The sequence below is a fragment of the Neopelma chrysocephalum genome, unplaced genomic scaffold (genome assembly GCF_003984885.1).
Source record: "Neopelma chrysocephalum unplaced genomic scaffold, ASM398488v2 Primary Assembly neopelma1_98, whole genome shotgun sequence".
Lineage (NCBI taxonomy): Eukaryota > Metazoa > Chordata > Aves > Passeriformes > Pipridae > Neopelma > Neopelma chrysocephalum.
In genome coordinates, this window is record NW_020897761.1 from 334,483 (window position 1) to 354,349 (window position 19,867).

Sequence of the window (19,867 nt, forward strand, 5' to 3'; positions counted from 1 at the left end):
ATGTTTAATTGCTTTAGATTTGTGAGGGTTTTGCATCTGCCTTGGCAATGCCTGTGAGGATCCCAGCAGTGGAATGCTGCCCATCAGCTTGGCTTGTGGCTGTGGGAAGAGGGGAAGAGGCAGTTTATGACGGCATGAGGAAGGGGACCGGAAAAGAATGCTAAAGCATCGCCTCATAGCAGGCAGTGATTTGGAATTGGTGATTTAACTGTCATTTGATGAAGGATGTCAGCCTGAGTTGTCACTAATTACCATTAGACATGTAATTGCACGGAATGAGAACATGTTAAACAGACTAAACCCCTTTTTGTCTGGTTTGAAAACTCTTTCTCCCGATATTTCCCCCTCCCTCCTCCCTGTGAGTGGAGGATTTGCTTCCTGCCTCCCCAAAAAAACCCAAACAAAAACCCAAACAAAAGCCTAGTGTCTTCAGTTCCTCAAAGGTTTACATTAAGGACAACTTCTTCACAGATAATTCCTCTTCTGTGGCACTTCATTGCACCAAAAGTTACAATAAAAAATGATCAAACAAGCCTCTAATAGCTCTGCAATTGCAATCTTCCCCTTTTGAAAGGGCTGTGAGTTAAGATCACTCCACCCATTCTCTCATCATGTACATGATTCCATTGCCCAATGTATCTGTGGTGTCCAACAGGAGACTATGAAAGACATTAAAGCACCACAGGCATTTCTGCCACCCTGTGTCACCTGTTTGGAACGTGCACGCTGCTGCTTCATGGGTTAAAAAAGCACGAGGGAAGAGCTTAGATGACAGATCCATGATTATGCACCTTCAAAACACTGGCCAGGTGAATGCTTAAAATAGTTGCACGTAGTGAGTAACATGTGGATGCTGGAATAGCTAAAATTCTAAATGCCATTCCCACAGAAACAGGCTTAAGGGACTTCTTGTAAGAAGCAAGGTATCCCAGGAGTGCCTTACTGGTTTGTGCCCAAGCCATTGTGCCTCCCTTCCCTCACAATATGCTTAGCTCTGCTTAGGGCTCAGCTATTTCCAGCCCTCCCAGGAGTAATAATTCTCATCTTCCCCTTACAATCCCTTCTGCTCCCTCATCTGCTGAACTCATCTAATCTGCTGGGCTGAATTACCCAACCAGAGGGGCCGTGGAATCTCCCTGTCCAAGGCCAGGCTGGATGGGATTTGGAGCAACCTGCTCTAGTGGAAGGTGTCCCTGAGATGAGCTTCCAGGTCCCTTCCAACCCAAATCAATCCATGATTCCATGCCCACTGCCTCCCAGCCCCTGTAAGCACTGCTGACCTGTAACACGCTTTAGGGGAGCAGGCAGAAACTTGAGTCCCTCTAACAGTTAATTTTCACATCAAGGGTGGCTATAACCTGGGCAACAGGTTTCATTTCTGGAAAGGGGTGGGGAGAGGGAAAACTGAGAAAGAGTCTGTAATTCAAGTAAGAAAACAACTCTTCTTACCATTAAAGTGGCAAACCAACCCAGAGAGAGAATGCTATTGTCAGAGAAATAGGTTACTGCTTCCCCAGGTGATTGTGGGACAAGTTTAGTTTTCCCCATGAAGTACAGCCCTGCTGATTTTACCCACTGTGCCAAAGTGACTTGCCCTGGAATCCCATAACTGCTGCCAGTCACAGCAGAATAGATTTGTTTCTTTAAACAGCCTGGTCTCCTCCTCTGCCTCCAGCAAAAAAGCACTTAACACATAGAAAAGTGTGAACTTCTCAGAAGTCTCCCCAAAGGGAAAAGAACAAACTGTTCTTCCCCCTCACAGATAAAAGCTTTAATTGTGCTGTACTGAATTTCCTTCTAAAATGAAACTTGGTTTTCTGGAATTTATAGTTTAAAAATAAGGTATTACACGTCTCCATGGACTCAGCCTAAGGTGTCCAGGTGTTTGTTGGAGATGAAGGGACACTAATGACACACAGACCCTCCTGAAACTAAACCACGAAGTGGAACAAGAAAAATGGGTTTGGTTTCAACTGAAGTCGATACCACTCATGCTTTGAAAGCTGGATTGCTGCTCACAGACCATTTTTATTGATATATACCAAAGAGAACCCACGTTCTCAAACAGGACACAGTTCAAAATCACTAGTTTCTCTAAAGCACCTTTTTATTTTTTTTTAATTTGTCCTTAACCAAGCCCTTTTCTCTAAGAAGATTTAAAAAATGGCCTCAGAGAGGCTAGTGGGAAATAGCAACTGTTTCCCTGTCCTCCCCAGTGAAATAGTGTACTTATTTTCTAGTACTCCATAGCCTGGTAAACACTCCAAGAGCTGCCAGGAAGGGGCAGGGAAGAGAAAGGAGGGTGAGTTGTACTGAACACTGATTTCATTCACATGTTGAAATTAGGAGCTGGCTGGGAAGGTGGTGCAAACTTCTCTTAAGGGGAAAGTTTCTCAGTAATAAACACCCAGCTAAGATCCATGATTATCATTCAGGTACCAGAATTGCTGGGAGCAGCAAACATGCAGCAGTGAGTGGTAAATGAGGGGCGTGGGAATACTGTCTCTTTTGGTGGCATTTGCAGCTTGAAGGTCATCAGGGAACAAGGTCCTGTGAATCTTGATCACATGAAATTCTAAGATGTAAAAAGGAGCACGAAATACTGTCATTAGTTCAAAGCCAGGACCCAGAGTCTCAAGACAAACAACACTATAAAGCCTCTCTTCCTTCTTCATACCTCGCACATATGGATGAGAAACTCTGGCTGGTTAACTGGCAAAACCAGAATAAAATTCTCAGTTACCCATACAGAGGCAGGGTGGTTTTCCATTTCATTCCAGAGGATCTTGTTTTTATGGAAATTGTAATTCAGGCAAAGATCAAGTTTATCACACAGCTTCTCACAAAGCTTAACAAATGCACACAAACCAACCGAAAAAATGCAAGACATTTATCACAAGTGTGGACATTTGGGTACAGCTGGAACTATTCTAGAAACTCCAAAGAGGAAGGAAGGAGATGTAAGGGAGAAAGAGAATTACAATATTTATTTATGGCAGCACCCACAGATCTCAGTGCTTGGAAGCTCTTCAAAGATGGTGGCATATCACAGAAATGGGAGTGCACAGTCTCACTGCCTTCTCCTGCAGAGCAGGATGAGTCACTCAGCACAGCCAGAAACACCACTGCATTTTAAACTTGGAGAATAACTTCTATGCCACACACCACAGAAAAACAACAGCAAATTAGCCATATTACTTGATGAACTTAGAAGTGGCAAAAACATGGCTGGATTTCAAGGTCCCAGTACCTAACAAAAAGCAACATAAGAGTATCTTTCTCTCCTCCACATCTTTTACAGCTCCTCCACAAAATTCTTTCCTTTTCCCTGAACTATGGATCTCATTGAATTTCCTGCTGCTTTCAACTCTGCTGAGCCCAGGCATGGAAGCAGAACAAACCAAAACAACAATCCCTGTATGGTAACTGTCCCCATTTACATTTTCACTCCTCACCCCTAAGTTAGACATGATTGTCCCTCCTCTTCCAGGTCCACAATCCTGCCCAGCTTTGGGAGGTGCAGGTCACAGGAAGCTACTAGTGATTTAAGCATGATAAGTTTATGCCAATTTAGGTCTGAGCTGAACAGGGTGATCCTGCTCTCCACACACCCCTGCCCCTCTCCTGAGGCAGTCATCAGCACCAGGGATACTGGTCCCCATCAGATCACCCCTTCAGCTGACCTCACCTGTTCCAGCAAAAAGGGGAGTCTTGGGCAAGTTGCCCCCATCCACCTACGTGGATTTAGAGCGACATGTCAGCTCAGGAAGTTGCATTTCCAGTGCACAGTTTCAAATTAAACATAAGGCTGTATAAAGGCTGCTACCAGAGGGGTTTGTCCCACTTCCCTTACACTTCTGACCTGCTTTTGGGACAGCTGGCCACAGGTCTTGTAGGGTGAGTACAGTAAAGCACATAACCTACAACAGAAGAATGGTTTCCCACTAAATAAGCTCAGTGATCCAGCTCATCCTTTCAGCAGAGCATGGCTGGGTAAGACTCAGGGAAGAAAGAAGGGAACAGAACAAACCCATTCTGGTGACAGCCCATGGTCACACTGAATTAGATGTAACAAAAATCACAGTCAGCAACCAGTAGAATCAACATCTAAACTATTGTTCCAGGTACCTCTGCAACTTTTTGTAGACATTTACAACAAAGCCAGATGAGTGCTCCACACACCACTAACATAAGTCACAACTTGTCCTCCTAGAAGAAAGAAGGAAAACACCCCCCCAGATTTTGAAGCAAAGCAAAGCACTGTTGTTACCTGAGCCCCCACGAGCTGCAGCAGGGCAGAGTTGACAGGGAGGAGCTCAATGTCTGTGTTGATAGTGGTCTGGTCGAAGGGACATGCCTTGCGGTGCAGCTTGTTGAGGCACATCTTGCAGACGGTGTGGCCGCAGCCCAAGCTGATGGGCTTCCGGATGGTCTCGTCGAACGTCTGTGTGCAAATGGGGCAGGAGAGAAAATCCGTCCATTGTGGAGCTTGTACAGGCATTGCTTCGGGAGTTAATTGACAGGACAAAAATCTAAAGCACAGATTCCACTGGAATCAAAATCTTGGGAAAAAAAAGTCTGTTTGTCTTTAAATATCTTCTGTAAGTACAGACAGTCAGCACATAGTGTGAAACATAACCTAGAAGGAAGCAGAAACACACAGTGAGCATTCTGGAACAGGCACCAGAGACCCTTTGTGCTCAGGAAATAGCACTTGTCCAGGTCCAGCTGAACTGGGAATGTGAGGTAGGGAGTGCAGTTCTGACACTAAATACAGGACTGAGTCATGACCTGCTTTAATTCCAGCTAGTCCCTGGCACTGGAAAAGCCACTTTAAACCATTTCTGCTGTTATACAGCTTAAAAAAATAGGCAACAGATAACTATCTCATTGAAGTTATAAGGCTAATTAGTTTTACAGGTTTATGTTCTCTTTTTTTCTTCATAAATGAGCCAATTAACATCAGTAAGATTTGAATAAAAAAGACTCTTTTTGAAGGGCTGGTGTGCTTATTCCACTAAACCAATTTTTTTCATGGTATTCATTATGAGCTTTGAATAATTTTGCTTAGACAAAGCTTTTATCACAAGCAAGCTTTCTTCAGAGTCCAGTGGGCTCCAGATTGGCACACAGTGACTCTGGAAAGGTGGGAGTTGTCCCAGCCTCCAGAGGGAAGAACATTTCTAGAACATCTCAAGGACCCTTCTCTGACCCCAATTTACATTATTCCCTGCCCATCTAGAGATTATATTGACAGAGAAAGCAACATCTTTAATGTATTGAGAAATCACACAAACTACAATAGAGGAGAACCTGGGAGGTCTTTATCACTTGCCACTTTTAAATCAAAAGGTTAAGAGGATCAAGTGTTACTAATTATGAGGCAATGGAAGAAAAGACATCCCTTTGGGACAAAAAAAAAAAAAAGCAGAACTCATGTGAGGAGGAATATAAAAGAACAGAAGGATGAAAACAATCATTATCAGAAAGAAAATTGGTAATAAAATAATTTCTGATGTCTGGCTTACTTTCTATCACGAGTGGAGTTGGAAAAAAAAAAAGAGAGGGCAGGTCAATGATTTACAACCAATTTTTCTAAATCTAGCAGCTAAACACCAACAAAAACCCCAGCCCAACCACCCAGATGTGGGAGTTTCTCTTTCCCACACGCCACTGGCTTCAGTTTCAAACCCATGAGTGTGCACTTGCTTGCTAGTATTTGTTCTGATAGAAAGTTCTCACATAAGCAAAACAGCAACCTGTCATCAAATCTTAGCTTAAAAAACAACCTCACAATTTAAATTAAAATCTCATTTCTAAAGGCAAAGAGAGAAACTTCAAACTAAGAGTTGTGCAATTCAAAATCAAAGCATTTTAAAACAGCACCAAAAAAAAATCTAATGCTAAAACAGAGACTGAAAAGCCTCAGGCATTTTTTCAAGAATTTAGTGCAATGTTGTTCATCATTAACATCATTTTGCCAAGGCAAACAATGAAGAGTTGCTAGTTAAGCTTTTAGCCATGTTTCATCAAACATTAAAACTTAGTTTTAAAGCTAATGAAAAGGAGCTGGACTCCGATGATCCGTGTGTGTCCCTTCCAGCTCAGGATACTTCACGATTCTATGAAAAAAAATCACTTGTCCCTTCAAAAGACAACGTACAACCCCCCCAGCCCTGGTGCCCAGCCCAAAAGGGATCAATAAGAAATCAATATTATCCAGGCAGAGGAAGAGGCACTGCATGTGGTTAACCCCATCACCACTGCACAACCAGAAGATGTCAAGGTTGTTCAGGGTTCCCCCTCCAAATCACCTCTTTAATAGCAAAGCACTCATTTTTTTCATCTTGTCAGCAGACAGGCAGATCATTTCCATTACTTGTATCACTATAACCCAAGTGAAATCTTTCATAGTTTCAAGTTACTTCACTGAAGTAACTTACTAAAACATCCAGGAAATTTATTTCCAAGCTTTCCCTTGCTTCCTTATATTTTAAGTAAACTTTGGTATCAAGTATTCCAGCCAGAATTACTCTTTGTAAACCAAATCTGCAAGAGAAATTAGCTGGAAACTCCACAGAAGTCCTTCTGCAGAGAGCAGAACACAGTTTGATAAATCTAGTGTTATGAAATACCACCGGAGGTTCAAAATCTGAGAGCTGAATCACATTGTTTCCTTTAGGCCACACTGCTATTGAAATATCTACCAACAATTTCCCAGACTCATCTGCAATTCAGAAACAAACTGAACAGCCTATGTGAAACACAGATTATTAACCAAGCATTAAGAACAGTTTCTTACTAACTGAGGAGATTTAAAACCAGCAGCTAATATGAAGCTGTACCATCAAGAATATAAGGTAGCTGTGGACATTGAGACTCCACCATCCCAGGCTCTGAACTGGAACAAAGGAGTTAAACGCAACCTTAATATGAGTTAACTAATTTAAAAACCCCAGTAAACAGAGACATGCTGTTCCTACCTGTAGCTCTGGCATAATGAAATAGGTCATACTTATTTACAAAATCAAGTTGAAAGAGAAGTTTGGGGAGTCGAGGGAGGGAGGGAGTAATTAGTGGCATCCATGATCCCACGTCAAGGCAGGTCTCAAAAGGCTGGGGGAAACAAGGGAAGCAAAGCTCATACATAATCAGAACTCTCAGAGACTCCACAGTGCCTGTGGATGTGTCCTGGTGCCTCCATGGCAAAGGAAGGCCACAGACAGCACTGAGAACAGAATACAGGGCTGGGAGAAGCCTCAGGACGTCATCTACTCCAGCACAGCCTGGCTGCTGGAACAGATGGCTAACTGGCAGGATACAGCCAACCTCCTCCCCACAGGAGAAAAGAAGAGCTGTTGGAGCAACAAACCCTGCACTGCTAATAAATCAGATCAGCACAGAACTGTGGAATTCCTCCGGTCCCACAGAAGACAGGGATGGCATCCCAGGGACTGAGGACTGACGAGCCGCAGGCAATACAGGCTGGCACCAAACCAAGCCCTGCTGCTGCCACCACAGCTTTCCACATATATGGTCCCGTTTTCCTGCTGCATCCTCAACCTTCACACAAGGAAGCAGAGCCAAGTGCTGAGATACAACATAAAATTCTCCCAGGCACAAAGCATCCGGATGGGGCAGACACGTTCAGAAGCGAAGCTGGCAAAGGTGTGTGCCTTGTCATAAGGTTTAGGACTTGCTACAACCTTGGAAATAACTGGGGAAAAAATAGTCTCTAACTTCAAAGAGCTTCTTTAAACAGGAGACATTAGAGATGGCAATCAAACAATGGAAACAAGACAGTTTCATTACCACAGTCAGCTATTAGAACATCACCACAGAAGGAGAACACTTCCCTGTACAGATAAGGTAAGAAAAGTATATTCACTTTCATTGTGCAGTTTGTTTGTTTTTAAAAATGTTTCTCTCCACCATTATGCCAGAGGGGAGAAAAATGCAAAGAATGTAAACATTTATAAAAGACATAACCATTTCAATAAGCCCCCACTTCCATAGTATTACATTTTTAATGCAACTCAACTCACTATTTCATACCTGATACCTTCTAATGCCTTAAACATATATCTACATACACTTGTTCGTGATTGAAGAAAATAAAGATATGCCAGAACTCAAGAAAACAAAAAACTAAAAGGGCACATCACAGTACCTAAACTGGAAGACAAAAAGGTGTAATTAAGCATGAAGATACCCCAAGACACAAAATACCACACTAAACTAGAGATAGATTGATTTTGTTATTTCCAAGCATGAAAATATAAAATACCGGCATGCAAGCCTTGTCCTCCAGCTTAGCCCTGCATAAGCTGTTTTATCCACAGCCAGAATCACCTGCAAAAATTCCTGCTCTTTTCTGGGTCTCCCAGCCCCCAAAAAATCCTTGAAATTCCATCCTTCAACCAAGACTGGAAATGTCACGCTGTAATCAGATCAGTGACCCGTCTCCTCTGGGACCCTGCCAGTGCTTCAGAGAAAGGCAGGATCATTCCATAAACCACCAGGACAACTTCCCAACACTTCATCCCACTCCTTACTCCACAATGCAGAGGGGGAACGCAGCCTCCTGTTCACGCTGTGTTATGTCTGTGGCCACCAGAGCCTTCCACATGTCGCCGTGGAGCTTTGCAGATTCAACTCTGGACAAAAAGTTGTTTGCAAAATGCAGAACACTTTGTACCAACATCCACTGTCATCAGGTTTTGCACAGGACGACACAGGAAAACTCCTGCGCTCCCAGTTCAAATCCCTGTCCCTTGAAGTTGCGCTGTCCGAGGGAGTCCCTCAGGGCAGGTCCCAGCACTGCCCAGGTTCGGGTTCTCTCCCAAACACGGGGCTGGGGCACAGTGTGCACTGGCACAGCCCCAGCCCGTGCTGAGCCCTCCCTGCTCTCCCCAGCAAGCCATGGCACAGCTGAAGCAGATGACTCAGCACACCTCAGGGGCACCCTCGGCTCAGTTTGTGCCCTTCCAGAGGAAACAAGAGCACTACCTGCTCCTGGCTTTTACTTATTCCCCACAGCATTTCGTTCAGCTTTTCTTCCCCAAGCAGTGTCATCGCCTTCTTGACCAAAAGTCTGAATAATCGTTTTAATTGTCTGCTGTTCTTTTAGTCCTGAAGCCGTTTCATTTTTGCTGAGTCTTGCTCAGAACTAAACCGAGCAGAGCTTCCTGTTGCAGTTACCAGTGAACACAAGTAAAGCCTATTTATTGCTAAGCTTAACACTACAGCAGCTCCTCACTGCCAAAACAAACTCAGGCCTGCCAACCGATCTGCTCACGCAAATACAGCTCTTGGCTAATCTATTATTTAATCTAATAAAGAAAACACCGTTTCATTAATTCCTTTAAAGACTCTTACTACTTAGTGAGAACTTGCACATTTCTGAACCACATGCAGTTCTCTCTCCTGTGAGACTGGTTCTGTGACACATTAACTATTTCAAAACTCCCCTGACACTTTGAGATTAAAAATAAATCAACAGCCTAAATTAAATTAACAGACAACAGTAAAACAATTCCTAACTCATAAGGATCAGAGCCCCTCACTAGTTCTAGCCACCAGCTGAACCCCTCCATACTTGCCTAGTGCCAAACAGACAGATTTTTACCAGTTTCAAAGAACCTTTTTATTTTCTACTCCAGTGTGCTCGTTGTCATCAACAGCATTACTGAGGACACTAAAGTATCTTTCTTCTTTCCCCTGACTTTAAAAAGTCCTGAATTTAATTTTTGGGAAAAACTGACCTGACAACCCATGGGAAACCCTGACCAGCCAAAAGTAATGGGTTGTTATACAAACACCTCGTACTGCCAACTTCACAGTTCACAGAAAAGAATAAATCACATTAGCTGTGTTTTCCATATCCAGTTCCACAGAAGAAACCTCTGAAATAAAACTAAAGAGAGAGGGGAAGTCCAGGCCTGATCAGAGAAGAGTAGGTAGAAGAAAAAAAGCTTCTTACCTCTGCCTGGGAAGCTCCATGAACAACAGATACGGTAAGCCCAGAAGAGTTATTCCGACAGATTGAGGGTTTTTTCCCCCTCCTGTTTGCTCTCTGAAACTTCTGTGCACACCCTCGAGTGGCAGCAAGTGCTTCACTTCCTCATTCCTGCTCGGCGCATGCCCGCCCTGCTCCCAGCACACCCAGCACCGCCCAGAGCAGAGCTCCGACAAAACACATTCCCACCCAGCACCAAAACCTGCGAGTCTGTGTGGAACACGTTCCCACCCTTCTCTCAAAGCTACAGAAACACCAACGAGCTGCAGTGGCTGTACAATAAAGCTCTTTTTTCCCCTCTTTTTTTAAAGAGACAGAAAAGCAAAGCTAAAATCGTGAACACCGTCAAAATTCTGTCCCAAACTCACTGAAGCTCAGTTAAATCAGATTCAAGATCTACTTGCTTTTCTTCTCACTAAGTTTTATTTTTGACTGCAAAAAAACAAAGGAATTTTATGTAATTTCATGCAAAAGTCTTACTTGGTAGTCTGTGAAGTATGTTATGAAAGTGGGGCCAGTTAAGGACAAGATGTTATTCCTTATTTGAAACTTCCTGCCTTGTAACAACACGAGGAAAACAAAAAAACCAAACTAACAACATCACAACTCTATCACAGTACTTCCCCAACAGAGGCTCTAAAAGCAATTTACAATCAAGCTCCACAACACCCCATGAGGCAAGAGCTCATGTCTTACTGCCGAACAGAAAACTGCTGAATAGTTATTTATCCAGTGTTTCACAGGAAAAACATGGAATGAAACTTCATATATAATTTTTGAACCCCAATATATAATTTTCTTGACCTCTTATTCTCACCCATCATTCAGTCCCTAGTCTTGCACCCCTAGGGTCATGAACATTAAAATATATACATCAACTAAAATACACACATACATTCCTCTACACATGCATGTGTAAAGGAAGCTTAAACTTCCTGCTCATACCCTCCAGAATATAAAACCTGCATGTGGATCAAATAGGAAATTTTCAGGGAAGATACAGGACTTACTTCATAATTTCTGGTTGATATTATACACCCCTTACAGCTTATTTAAAAGAAAGGGGAACAACCAACACTTACTAGTGAATGGTTTTATGACCTATCACCGAGAAAATTTTCTCTATCAGTAATGACTGCCAAGCCCACAGATGATTAAATCCAGGGAGTTCACAGCAGACAAGCATCTCTACAACACCTTCCTTTCATTTTAAGTTAGGAGTTCTTGCATTTGTCAATTCAAATGACTAAGACATTAACAAATTGATTAAATCAGGATTAAAAAAAACTGAGGAAGAACCAAACAGATTAACAGAAGAAAGGCAGAAGGCACTTCAAATATCCACAACGGTTTTCAGAACATAGACTTTGGTTCAACTGATCAGATCCTCAAGAGCTCTCAATTCTGCTCTCAAGGAGGCAACCAAATAATTTGCTTTTCCCAGAGCAGATACATGTTTGAAAGATGCCATGGCAAAGATAAAGAGGACAAACTTGTAAAAGTCATCAGGTTCAAGGGTACAGACACACATTACCTACTGCTGCCAGCTAGAGGAGTCACTACTCTTCCTTACTCATTCCTTTCTAAGATATTCCAGCTGAACTGGTTGCAGTTGCCCCGGCTGAAGCTCTAAACATAGATCTTTATTAATAAACACAGGTAGGCAGAAATGTGGGTGGACAGCAATTACGCAACCAATACCTTGTTTTAACTGAAAAAAGGCAAACAATCAGCCACACAAACAGCTCATCTAAAATACAACTCCAAGCAGTAACAACTACAGGAAGAGAAAGCACTGGGAAGTGGGTAGAGTTCTGGGGACTGCAAACACTCCAGCTGCAGAGGCAGAGGGGACAGAACAGGCACCTGAGTCCTCATTTGCTGAAGCAAAACTTATTTTCCGTGTGCCCTTTAGTGATCTGATGCATCACAGCCATAGCAAGATTGGCATCTGCTAGAGAGAAACCATATTAAAGACGAAAATCACCAAGGCCAGCATCATTCTTTTCCAAGCAGAGATAAACTACAGTTACCTGACAACTACTACTACAGGCAGCTCGTAGATGAACAGTAAACTAAGGAAACGGAGGGGGGAAGATCCTGTAGCCACTGCAATGCCTTTATAATTTTGTAGACACGAATCATTTAAGGCCCAGCACAATTCAATGAAAGAGAAAGCATTAAAGAAACAACCTAACAAAGAAGTACAAAGTGCTGCTCGCCACCCACTCTCCAGCAGCAGCTTCTCTCCCCGCCTGACTCAGCAGCTCTCATTGTGCCTCGGTGACACTCGGCTACAATGACAATGAAACAATGGGACAGAGGAGGGCACAGTCACAGCCTGGCTGGAGACACCGGGCAGAAAACCTCTGAGAAAGCTCTCCACCCACAATACAACCTTTATACTTATCCCACACACCCCCTTCCCAGCAAACTTTTGTAAAAGAAATACTCTCTCTGAAAAGAAAATATAATCCAGAAACTCGGGGGTTTTGTAGTGTATTGCAAAATATTACTGAAAACATTTATTGGATAAATTTACAAGGCAAGAATCCAGTAAGAGTCTGAATTTCCTCCCTGCCTCCTCCCCCTTATGTTCAAGAGTTTGCATTACACTTGGCATTCTCCTAAACATGTTTTTATTTGTTTTCAAACTATCTGGCAGATTTCAAAACCCCAAACCTCCTATGTCAAAAATTCCAGGTGCAATAGCAAGGAAATGCTGGAATATACTGTAAGAGCAGTGTTAAGTGAATATAAATGCTACTGCCCAGCATAGGCAAGAGAAGCTTCTATTTCAAAGAGTTATTGAAAGCATAAAAGGTAAATGTAAAATCCAGTTTTATAGAGAACTCCACAAGTGCTCGTAAAACAGGTATTTTTAGTGCCCATTTGAAAACTCTGTCTCAGAACTTCTTTAGAGTGGATTTTTTTCCCCCTCCCTTTTCATTTCTCTGATTTGCAGGTGGTTTTCTTGTCACTCAGACACTGCCCCCACTTTAAAAACAGATGTCAGAGCTTCATGTTCATAATGTTTACATAAGCAGTCTCTAATAAAGCTTCAGTTATTCTATTTACCTTCAAAGCAATTTATTTTGGAAGACTGCACTTAAACATCAATAGATCTTTTAATAAAAACAGAAAGTCATCCAAGACCAGCGAAAACTAATGAACTTTTAAACAAAACTACTGATGTAGTTGCTTGTCTGCCTGTTTAATTCATGAGTTCAATTAAAACATATTACAATCTCAAGGAAGGTTATCTTGCTCTGTGTCATGTACACAACAACCTCTAGACTACTGCAATGTTTTTACAAAAGGCAATGGAGCACCTAGTTTGGTGGCACATCCATTTTATCATACCAGGAGTCCATAGTGACAAAGAAAGTTTTTCACCCCTGAGCCTTATTGTGATTCTATTATAATTATTCTGTTATAATTCTGTTTCACCAAAGATTTTGAGACAGAATTATTAAACTATATCAGCTTCAAGAATTCAGCTCCCCTACTTCAGGCCCCTGTTCAGTCACCCATGTGATATCATTTCTGCACTATGAGGAAGCTGTATGGCCCCATCACGTTTGGAGAAAAGATGTCCATTTGCAAACAGTGTGAACAAGAAAATGCTGCTGTGCTCAGCACTGCGGTCATACCAACCACTTCCAACAAGTGGAGGTAGGCAGCCTGAGGACTTGTAATACAAGATAATGTAGGTTTTCCTCTTTTCTCTCCCAGATCACAGCCGAAGTCCAGCTGCTCTCATCCTGTCTAGAACTAAGAAAATCGTTAAAAGATTAGCAAAACAAGTGCCCCTGTGGCCAAGGAGGCCAGTGGGATCCTGGGGTGCATCAGGAAGAGCACTGGCAGCAGGTCAGGGAGGGGATCCTGCCCCTCTGTCCAGCCCTGTGAGGCACATCTGCAGTGCTGGGACCAGCTCTGGGCTCCTCAGGACAGGAGGGACAAGAGCTCCTGGAGCGGGTCCAGCAGAGGCTGTGAGGATGCTGAAGGGATGGAGCATCTCTGGGTGCAGGAAAGGCTGAGGGAGCTGGGGCTGCTCAGCCTCGAGAAGAGACACTGAGAGGGGATCTCATCCACATCTGTAGGGTCTGCAGGGAGGGGCAGAGGATGGCCCAGGCCCTGCTCGGGGGGGGGGCAGCAATGGGACAAGAGGCAATGGGCAGGAACTGATGCCCAGGAAGTTCCACCTGGACATGAGGAAGAAGTTCTTTGCTGTGCAGTGCTGAGACCAGAGAGGGTGTGGAGTCTCCCTCAAGAGAGAGATTCCATAGCTGTCTGAACACAATCCTGTCCCATGTGCTCTGGGATGACCCTGCTGGAGCAGGGAGGTGGGACCAGATGAGCCTCTACAGTCCCTTCCAATCTGACCCATTCTGGGGTTCTGTGAAAACACCCAAACTGTAAACAAAGCAAATCACAGACACTACCTCCCAGTGTGACAATCCAGAGGAGATGCAGCACTGCAGCAAGAGCAAACGATCTCTATTAACACACTTGCTTTCTACCACCAGTGAAGAGACACTGAAACTTTACCCATGTGGCATTTTCAGTGCATTTTCAAGCCTGGCTTACAGTGGGGCAAGTCAGAACTGCTTCTCAGAAAGTACATGACAGCTCTAGATCTGACCTGCATTATCCATGCCAAGGACCTAAGCCTGTCAAAACCAAATTCCTTTCCTTCCCACATTGGCCTCTAACAGCCTCCAAAAGATGTTTCAGATCTGTTAAATGGTCAAGCAGTCCTGGAAACATAAGGGAAAGAGTGAGGGAAGCAGAGACGAAGGAAACTTCAAAACAGCCTCTTTTAGCACCAAGACAGATCTGTCAAGTTTTTAGGTGTAGTTTCATAAACAGCTTATTTGGATACAACCAGGGCAACACAGATTTTTAAGTATTTCTTTATTAACTAAAGTATTGGCCGAATTTTAACCAGACATTTAAATGCTATTAAGCAATCCTAACATAAGGACAACTAGACTAACAGTTTGGAATTATGAGTAAGTGAAATGGAATAAGGAACACGAGCAATAACAACCTGTGGAATTGTTCCTTTATACTAAATCCACCCCAAAATTATGCATGTTTCAAAAAACAAAGCTTCACAGCTCGGTTTAACAGACGTTCAATGGTGTAAGCCATGCAAATACAGTCAAACCCATCCTTTCACCCATTGTGGTTAGAGCACTGAACAAAGTGCTGACTGGAGAAGATGAAAGAACGCTGTAGCAGCCCAGAACTCTCATGTTTCCTTACAGCTCCTAGAGCCCAGCTGCAAATAAGGAAGCCATCATGTAAATGCTACAACAGCCGATACAAAAATAGCTGACAGGACTCAACAAAGCCAGATATCCTCCTTGGTTCAGTCCTGCAGTAGCTTCGCTGGCAATAATAGCAGGAATATTAAGATAAAGAACATAAGTTTCACAGATTACTATTCTGCTTGTTTCTATGACACAATTGTGTTTTAATACCACAATCTAGCCTACACTAGAGCTCTGGAGTCATCCAAGGTCAAGAGGCAGCTTGTCGCGGAAATGGCACCGAGCCCGGAGAGTTTCAGCTCCCTTGTTAACAGTTGCATAAATAAAAAATTAGCTACTCAACGTACTATTCAAGATTTTCTCCACGCCTCTAATAGCTTTGTTGTAAAAATCCAAACACTATTCAGCACTGGAAAACCTGCTCATCACTTTTAAGCGGTGTTAAATTGCCATTCACACAGGGCTTAAAGTCTTTTAAGTATCAGCAGGAGAGGTCACACAACTGTTGCTGAAAAGCAGGTTAATGCAGGTACTTCTGACTCAGAATGTAATTGAGCCTCATTTGCTATAAATGCTACTGGCAGCCGGTGATTCAATTTGTAGCATTGCTAAAAAGAGCAGTTCCAGCGGCCAGAAATAGCCCAGGGCAAGGTACTCCTTTTGAATGAGACTTTTCATGTAACCTTCAATTATAAGAAAAAAATCCCACCCTTAAATATTTTGCAGCTTTGGTGTTAAGTCTCACCTTCCAGACTTATAAAAATAGCATCTTTTCTCTACAGCTTTACAAGATCATTAAAAACAGTACTCGTGGTTTTAGTGAGTGGAAACAAAAGGCTCCAGTCTCAGGGTTTCCATTAAACACCTACTCTTAACCAATAACAAACACCTCGAGCTGAACCACAAAAATGAAAGGTGTTGCCTTTTCTTTTTTTTAGTACAGCAAAAAATGCAAGATACTCATTTTTTCAGAGAAAAAATCCAAGCCTCCAATATCCCACTGACCCTCCTATCAGTAATGGATGAGAGGTATATTTACTTTTGGCAGGAACCTGAATTCAACTGGGAAAAAGAGTATCCTACATCCTCTTGAAAAGAGGTTTTGAATTATAACCCAGGTTATAAAAGTTTAAAGTTACATAACTTGAAAATCATCCAAGCAAGAGGGCAAAATACAGTAATCCTGGGAGTTACCTATTACAATCCAGTGCCAACTTAATGAGTTCTGCTGCTCAGGACTTGTAAAAACAGTTCTACTTCAGACAGGTCATTCTGTCTTTTAAAACAAAAGTTCTCTTATTTACTGCTTACTTAGCATGAAACTTGTTCTAAATGGAGCAGTCCATGAAGAACAATTTTCTCATTCCCAGTCCTCAAAGATATATCCATCTCTAAAAGATATTACAACTGTATTGCAGCAGTATTAGCACCTGGAAAGATGGAAAATAAAAAATCCACAGCACACAATCTCACAGACTATTGCCAGAGCTCTATGAACATGAAGTCCACAGCTCTCCACAGCCTGCCTTTCTGAAAGCAAAGGGTAAACTTCTGCTAATGAACCTTATCCACAGCAGATCAGACCTCAGTCATAGATACTGGACTGGATAAGTCTTATCTTATGATACTTGGATACTTGGATAAGTCCAGTATCATAAGATAAGACTGGAATATGCTCAGAAAGTAACAGCAGGTGCAAAGTCAACAACTCTGTACTTCATTTGATTTCATTTCCATTAACAATCTCCTTCTTGAAGAGGCCACAGCCCACCAGGAGCAGCCCCACCACTGCAGTGAGACCACAAGTGTCTGAGCCTTGACACCACTGCCTGCAGTATTCCCTATTCCAGTTCCTTGAGGGTACATCTAATCCACGTTTTACAGTTACTGCACACAGGGACTACACAGAAAAATAATTCCATTTTTCAAATGTCCTTCTTTTACAGTCTTAGAACTTAGCTGTTCTAATCACACCATTACTGCTGCAGACTAAGCCAGGATAAATGACAAGCCAGCCTTGTACAGCCAATATTTGCACGACTTGATAATTTAAATTCCTTCTGACTTGTGCTGTATAAGCCCCTGGTTAAATAGGAGGTATCCAAAAATATGATAAGGCATAGGAAGGGAAAACTAGGCATGTAAACCATTACAACCCATTCAGTCAATATCCCTTTACACATTCCTGTATTTAGCCACTCAGTTTTTTGAATAAAAGCAATGACAGTAAGCCAAAATTGAATGGCAAACAATTCAAAAAAAGAAAATTCTCAAAATCTGTAAGGCAAAGGCAGCTGTAATAGCACTACTGAAGCCCTCAAAATGACACAGGGAATTATTTTCTTTAACGTACAAAACCTAACAAGAACAAAGTATTTAAATGTATTTATTAGCATATTGCAGTCACTGGATTTCCATGGGCTTACTGTCAATTTTCATTCTGTAATGACAACTCACAGAGCAGCTTGTCACATTAACGTGACTGACTATTCCCCCTTCTCAAAAGCTGCACCAAGTGCTGAAATTACATTAATGAATTATCGGCTGTGCTCGAAGGAAAGGATTGCTGTCACTCACTTCCCCTTCCTGAAGGCTCCCAAGTACTGTCACCTGAGCTGGCAAATAACTAAGGGCTTTCTTTTCCCCCCTCTCCTGGGGCAGGGGGGAGAACAAGTAACATTTGTATTTATCAGGTGAATACATGTATTACTCACAGGAAGATACAGTGGAATGTTAGTTGGGTTTTTTTCCCTTTAGATTTTACCTAAAATATGCCCGTGACTGTTTGAATACCTGGTGAGTAATTCCTGACTCCACACCCCGTGCTCCTCCCGCAGCCTAATGCGATCACCACGATCACCACGATCACCACACCGGCACGTCCTCAAATCCCAACACCCAGGAGTTCTGGGGAAGCCTTTCCTCCTGCTACGTCCTGACATCACCCACATCGTGCCCAAGCTGCAGCTTGACAGAGCTCAAGTTGTTCTATTCTAAACTGGTTTAGTGAAGCTGAAAACCCACATAAAAATGGCTGTGAGCACATAGTTCCTCCTCAGAAACACACCCAGAGACATCCCCACCCAGTCCTTGGGTGCTGCTTTGTTAGAAACATTTGACTGAGAAGTTCCACTGAGAAAGGAGTGACCAGAAAAGCTGATTACAGATCTCACTGCTTGCTGAAGCCACGTAAATCACAGGAATATAGGGGAGGGGAGAGGGGAGAGGGGAGGAGAGGGCCTGAGAGCAACGTGCTAGTGTTGATACAACTCATTAGTCTTATTTTTATTCCTTCCTACAGAAATGGGACAGAACACCACACATTAAGGAGAGATGAAAATGTTGCCAAGTTTCTCCCTACCAGTAACAAGGTAAGTCTTAACTCTGGTAATAATCAGTGAAAATGGATAAATTTAGTACAAGTGTACTTTATTTTGATTTGCAACCGACTGGGCTGTGTCTTTTTGCTTTCTGGCTGTTTAGGAGAGCTTTTGTCCACAGCCTTGCACTTCATTATTTTAAGAATGAAAACAAGAAGTATGTTGCACTCCAGCAGAACCTTTGTGCCTACGGACAGAGTCACCAGTGATGCCAGGCAGCATCACTGCAGGGCAAACTGGAAAGCTCAGTGTCCCAATGCATTCTGGCACCAGGCAGAACTAGGTTATTCCAGATACCTCCAGTCACATCCTGTTATCAATAGGCAGCCTCTTACAAAAAAAGCAGACATGGGATGTTTCAAAGGGTTTCCAAACACAGTCAACCCTTACTTTGAGCACCTTTTCTGTGCACTAAATCACAATTATCCATGCAAAACAAGTTATTTGTCTCCTTGAAGCTTCTTGATACAAATACATCCTTAAAATGGTTCAGAAGAGAAAACCAGAGGAAATCATGAAGTAAAGACATCTTCAATTCAGGAAAAGGCAACAAAACACTTATTCTTTAAATAGTCTGGTCTACCCCAAACAATCAAAGTTTAACTAATTCTCATTTTCCTGAATAACGGGGTTTTTTCCCCCACCTGTAAGAATCACTCACAAAGAAGTTACAGTGTCCTGGCTTCCATCCTTAGGGCCTGATTAAAAACAGGAAGACTAAAATTAAAACTCACCATTTTAACTACAAAGTTTTTTGCAGCACTAAGATGTCTCTTCTAATTAATTCCACAGGAGGCCTTTTCACACAATTAAATGGGAGAATGACTCATAAACAGGAAGGACAGCCTGAGTCGCAGCCTCTGGTTTAACTAACCCAGGCTGGTTCAGGAGGCCAGTTTAGCTCATTTTTATCTTTCTTCTGTCAAATTTACAGCACCAAAGTGGCCACAAGGGAGGGTGTCATGAACAATGCTCCCTAACCTCTCACCACTCTTCCAAGAGGAAGCAGTGACATTTCAGTAGTCCCCAGCAAAGTCCAAGAACAAAGAGTCCCACGACTGCTCCACAATCCAAACAATCCATCCTGCAAGTCTGAATTATAAAGCAATGAAGTTAAGAGGCAATAAGCCATCTCTGTTACCTGCATTAGCTGGCTGGATTGAATAGTGGCTCATATCAGAACAAAGGTA

At 42.6% G+C, this 19,867-nt stretch overlaps 1 protein-coding gene across 11 annotated transcripts in view; it reads right to left on the reverse strand.

Moving 5' to 3' along the window:
• Positions 1-19,867, reverse strand: part of RC3H1 (ring finger and CCCH-type domains 1) — a 57,347-nt gene that overhangs the window by 30,743 nt on the left and 6,737 nt on the right. For 10 of the 11 annotated variants that reach the window (XM_027694850.1, XM_027694855.1, XM_027694854.1 and 7 more), the window contains exon 2: positions 4,271-4,639. In XM_027694850.1, the coding sequence (XP_027550651.1) occupies positions 4,271-4,501 (231 nt within the window). In that variant the 5' untranslated portion in view covers positions 4,502-4,639. Of the gene's footprint in view, positions 1-4,270; positions 4,640-9,982; positions 10,169-19,867 lie in introns of those variants that run through there. The other variant, XM_027694846.1, reaches the window with a different exon arrangement.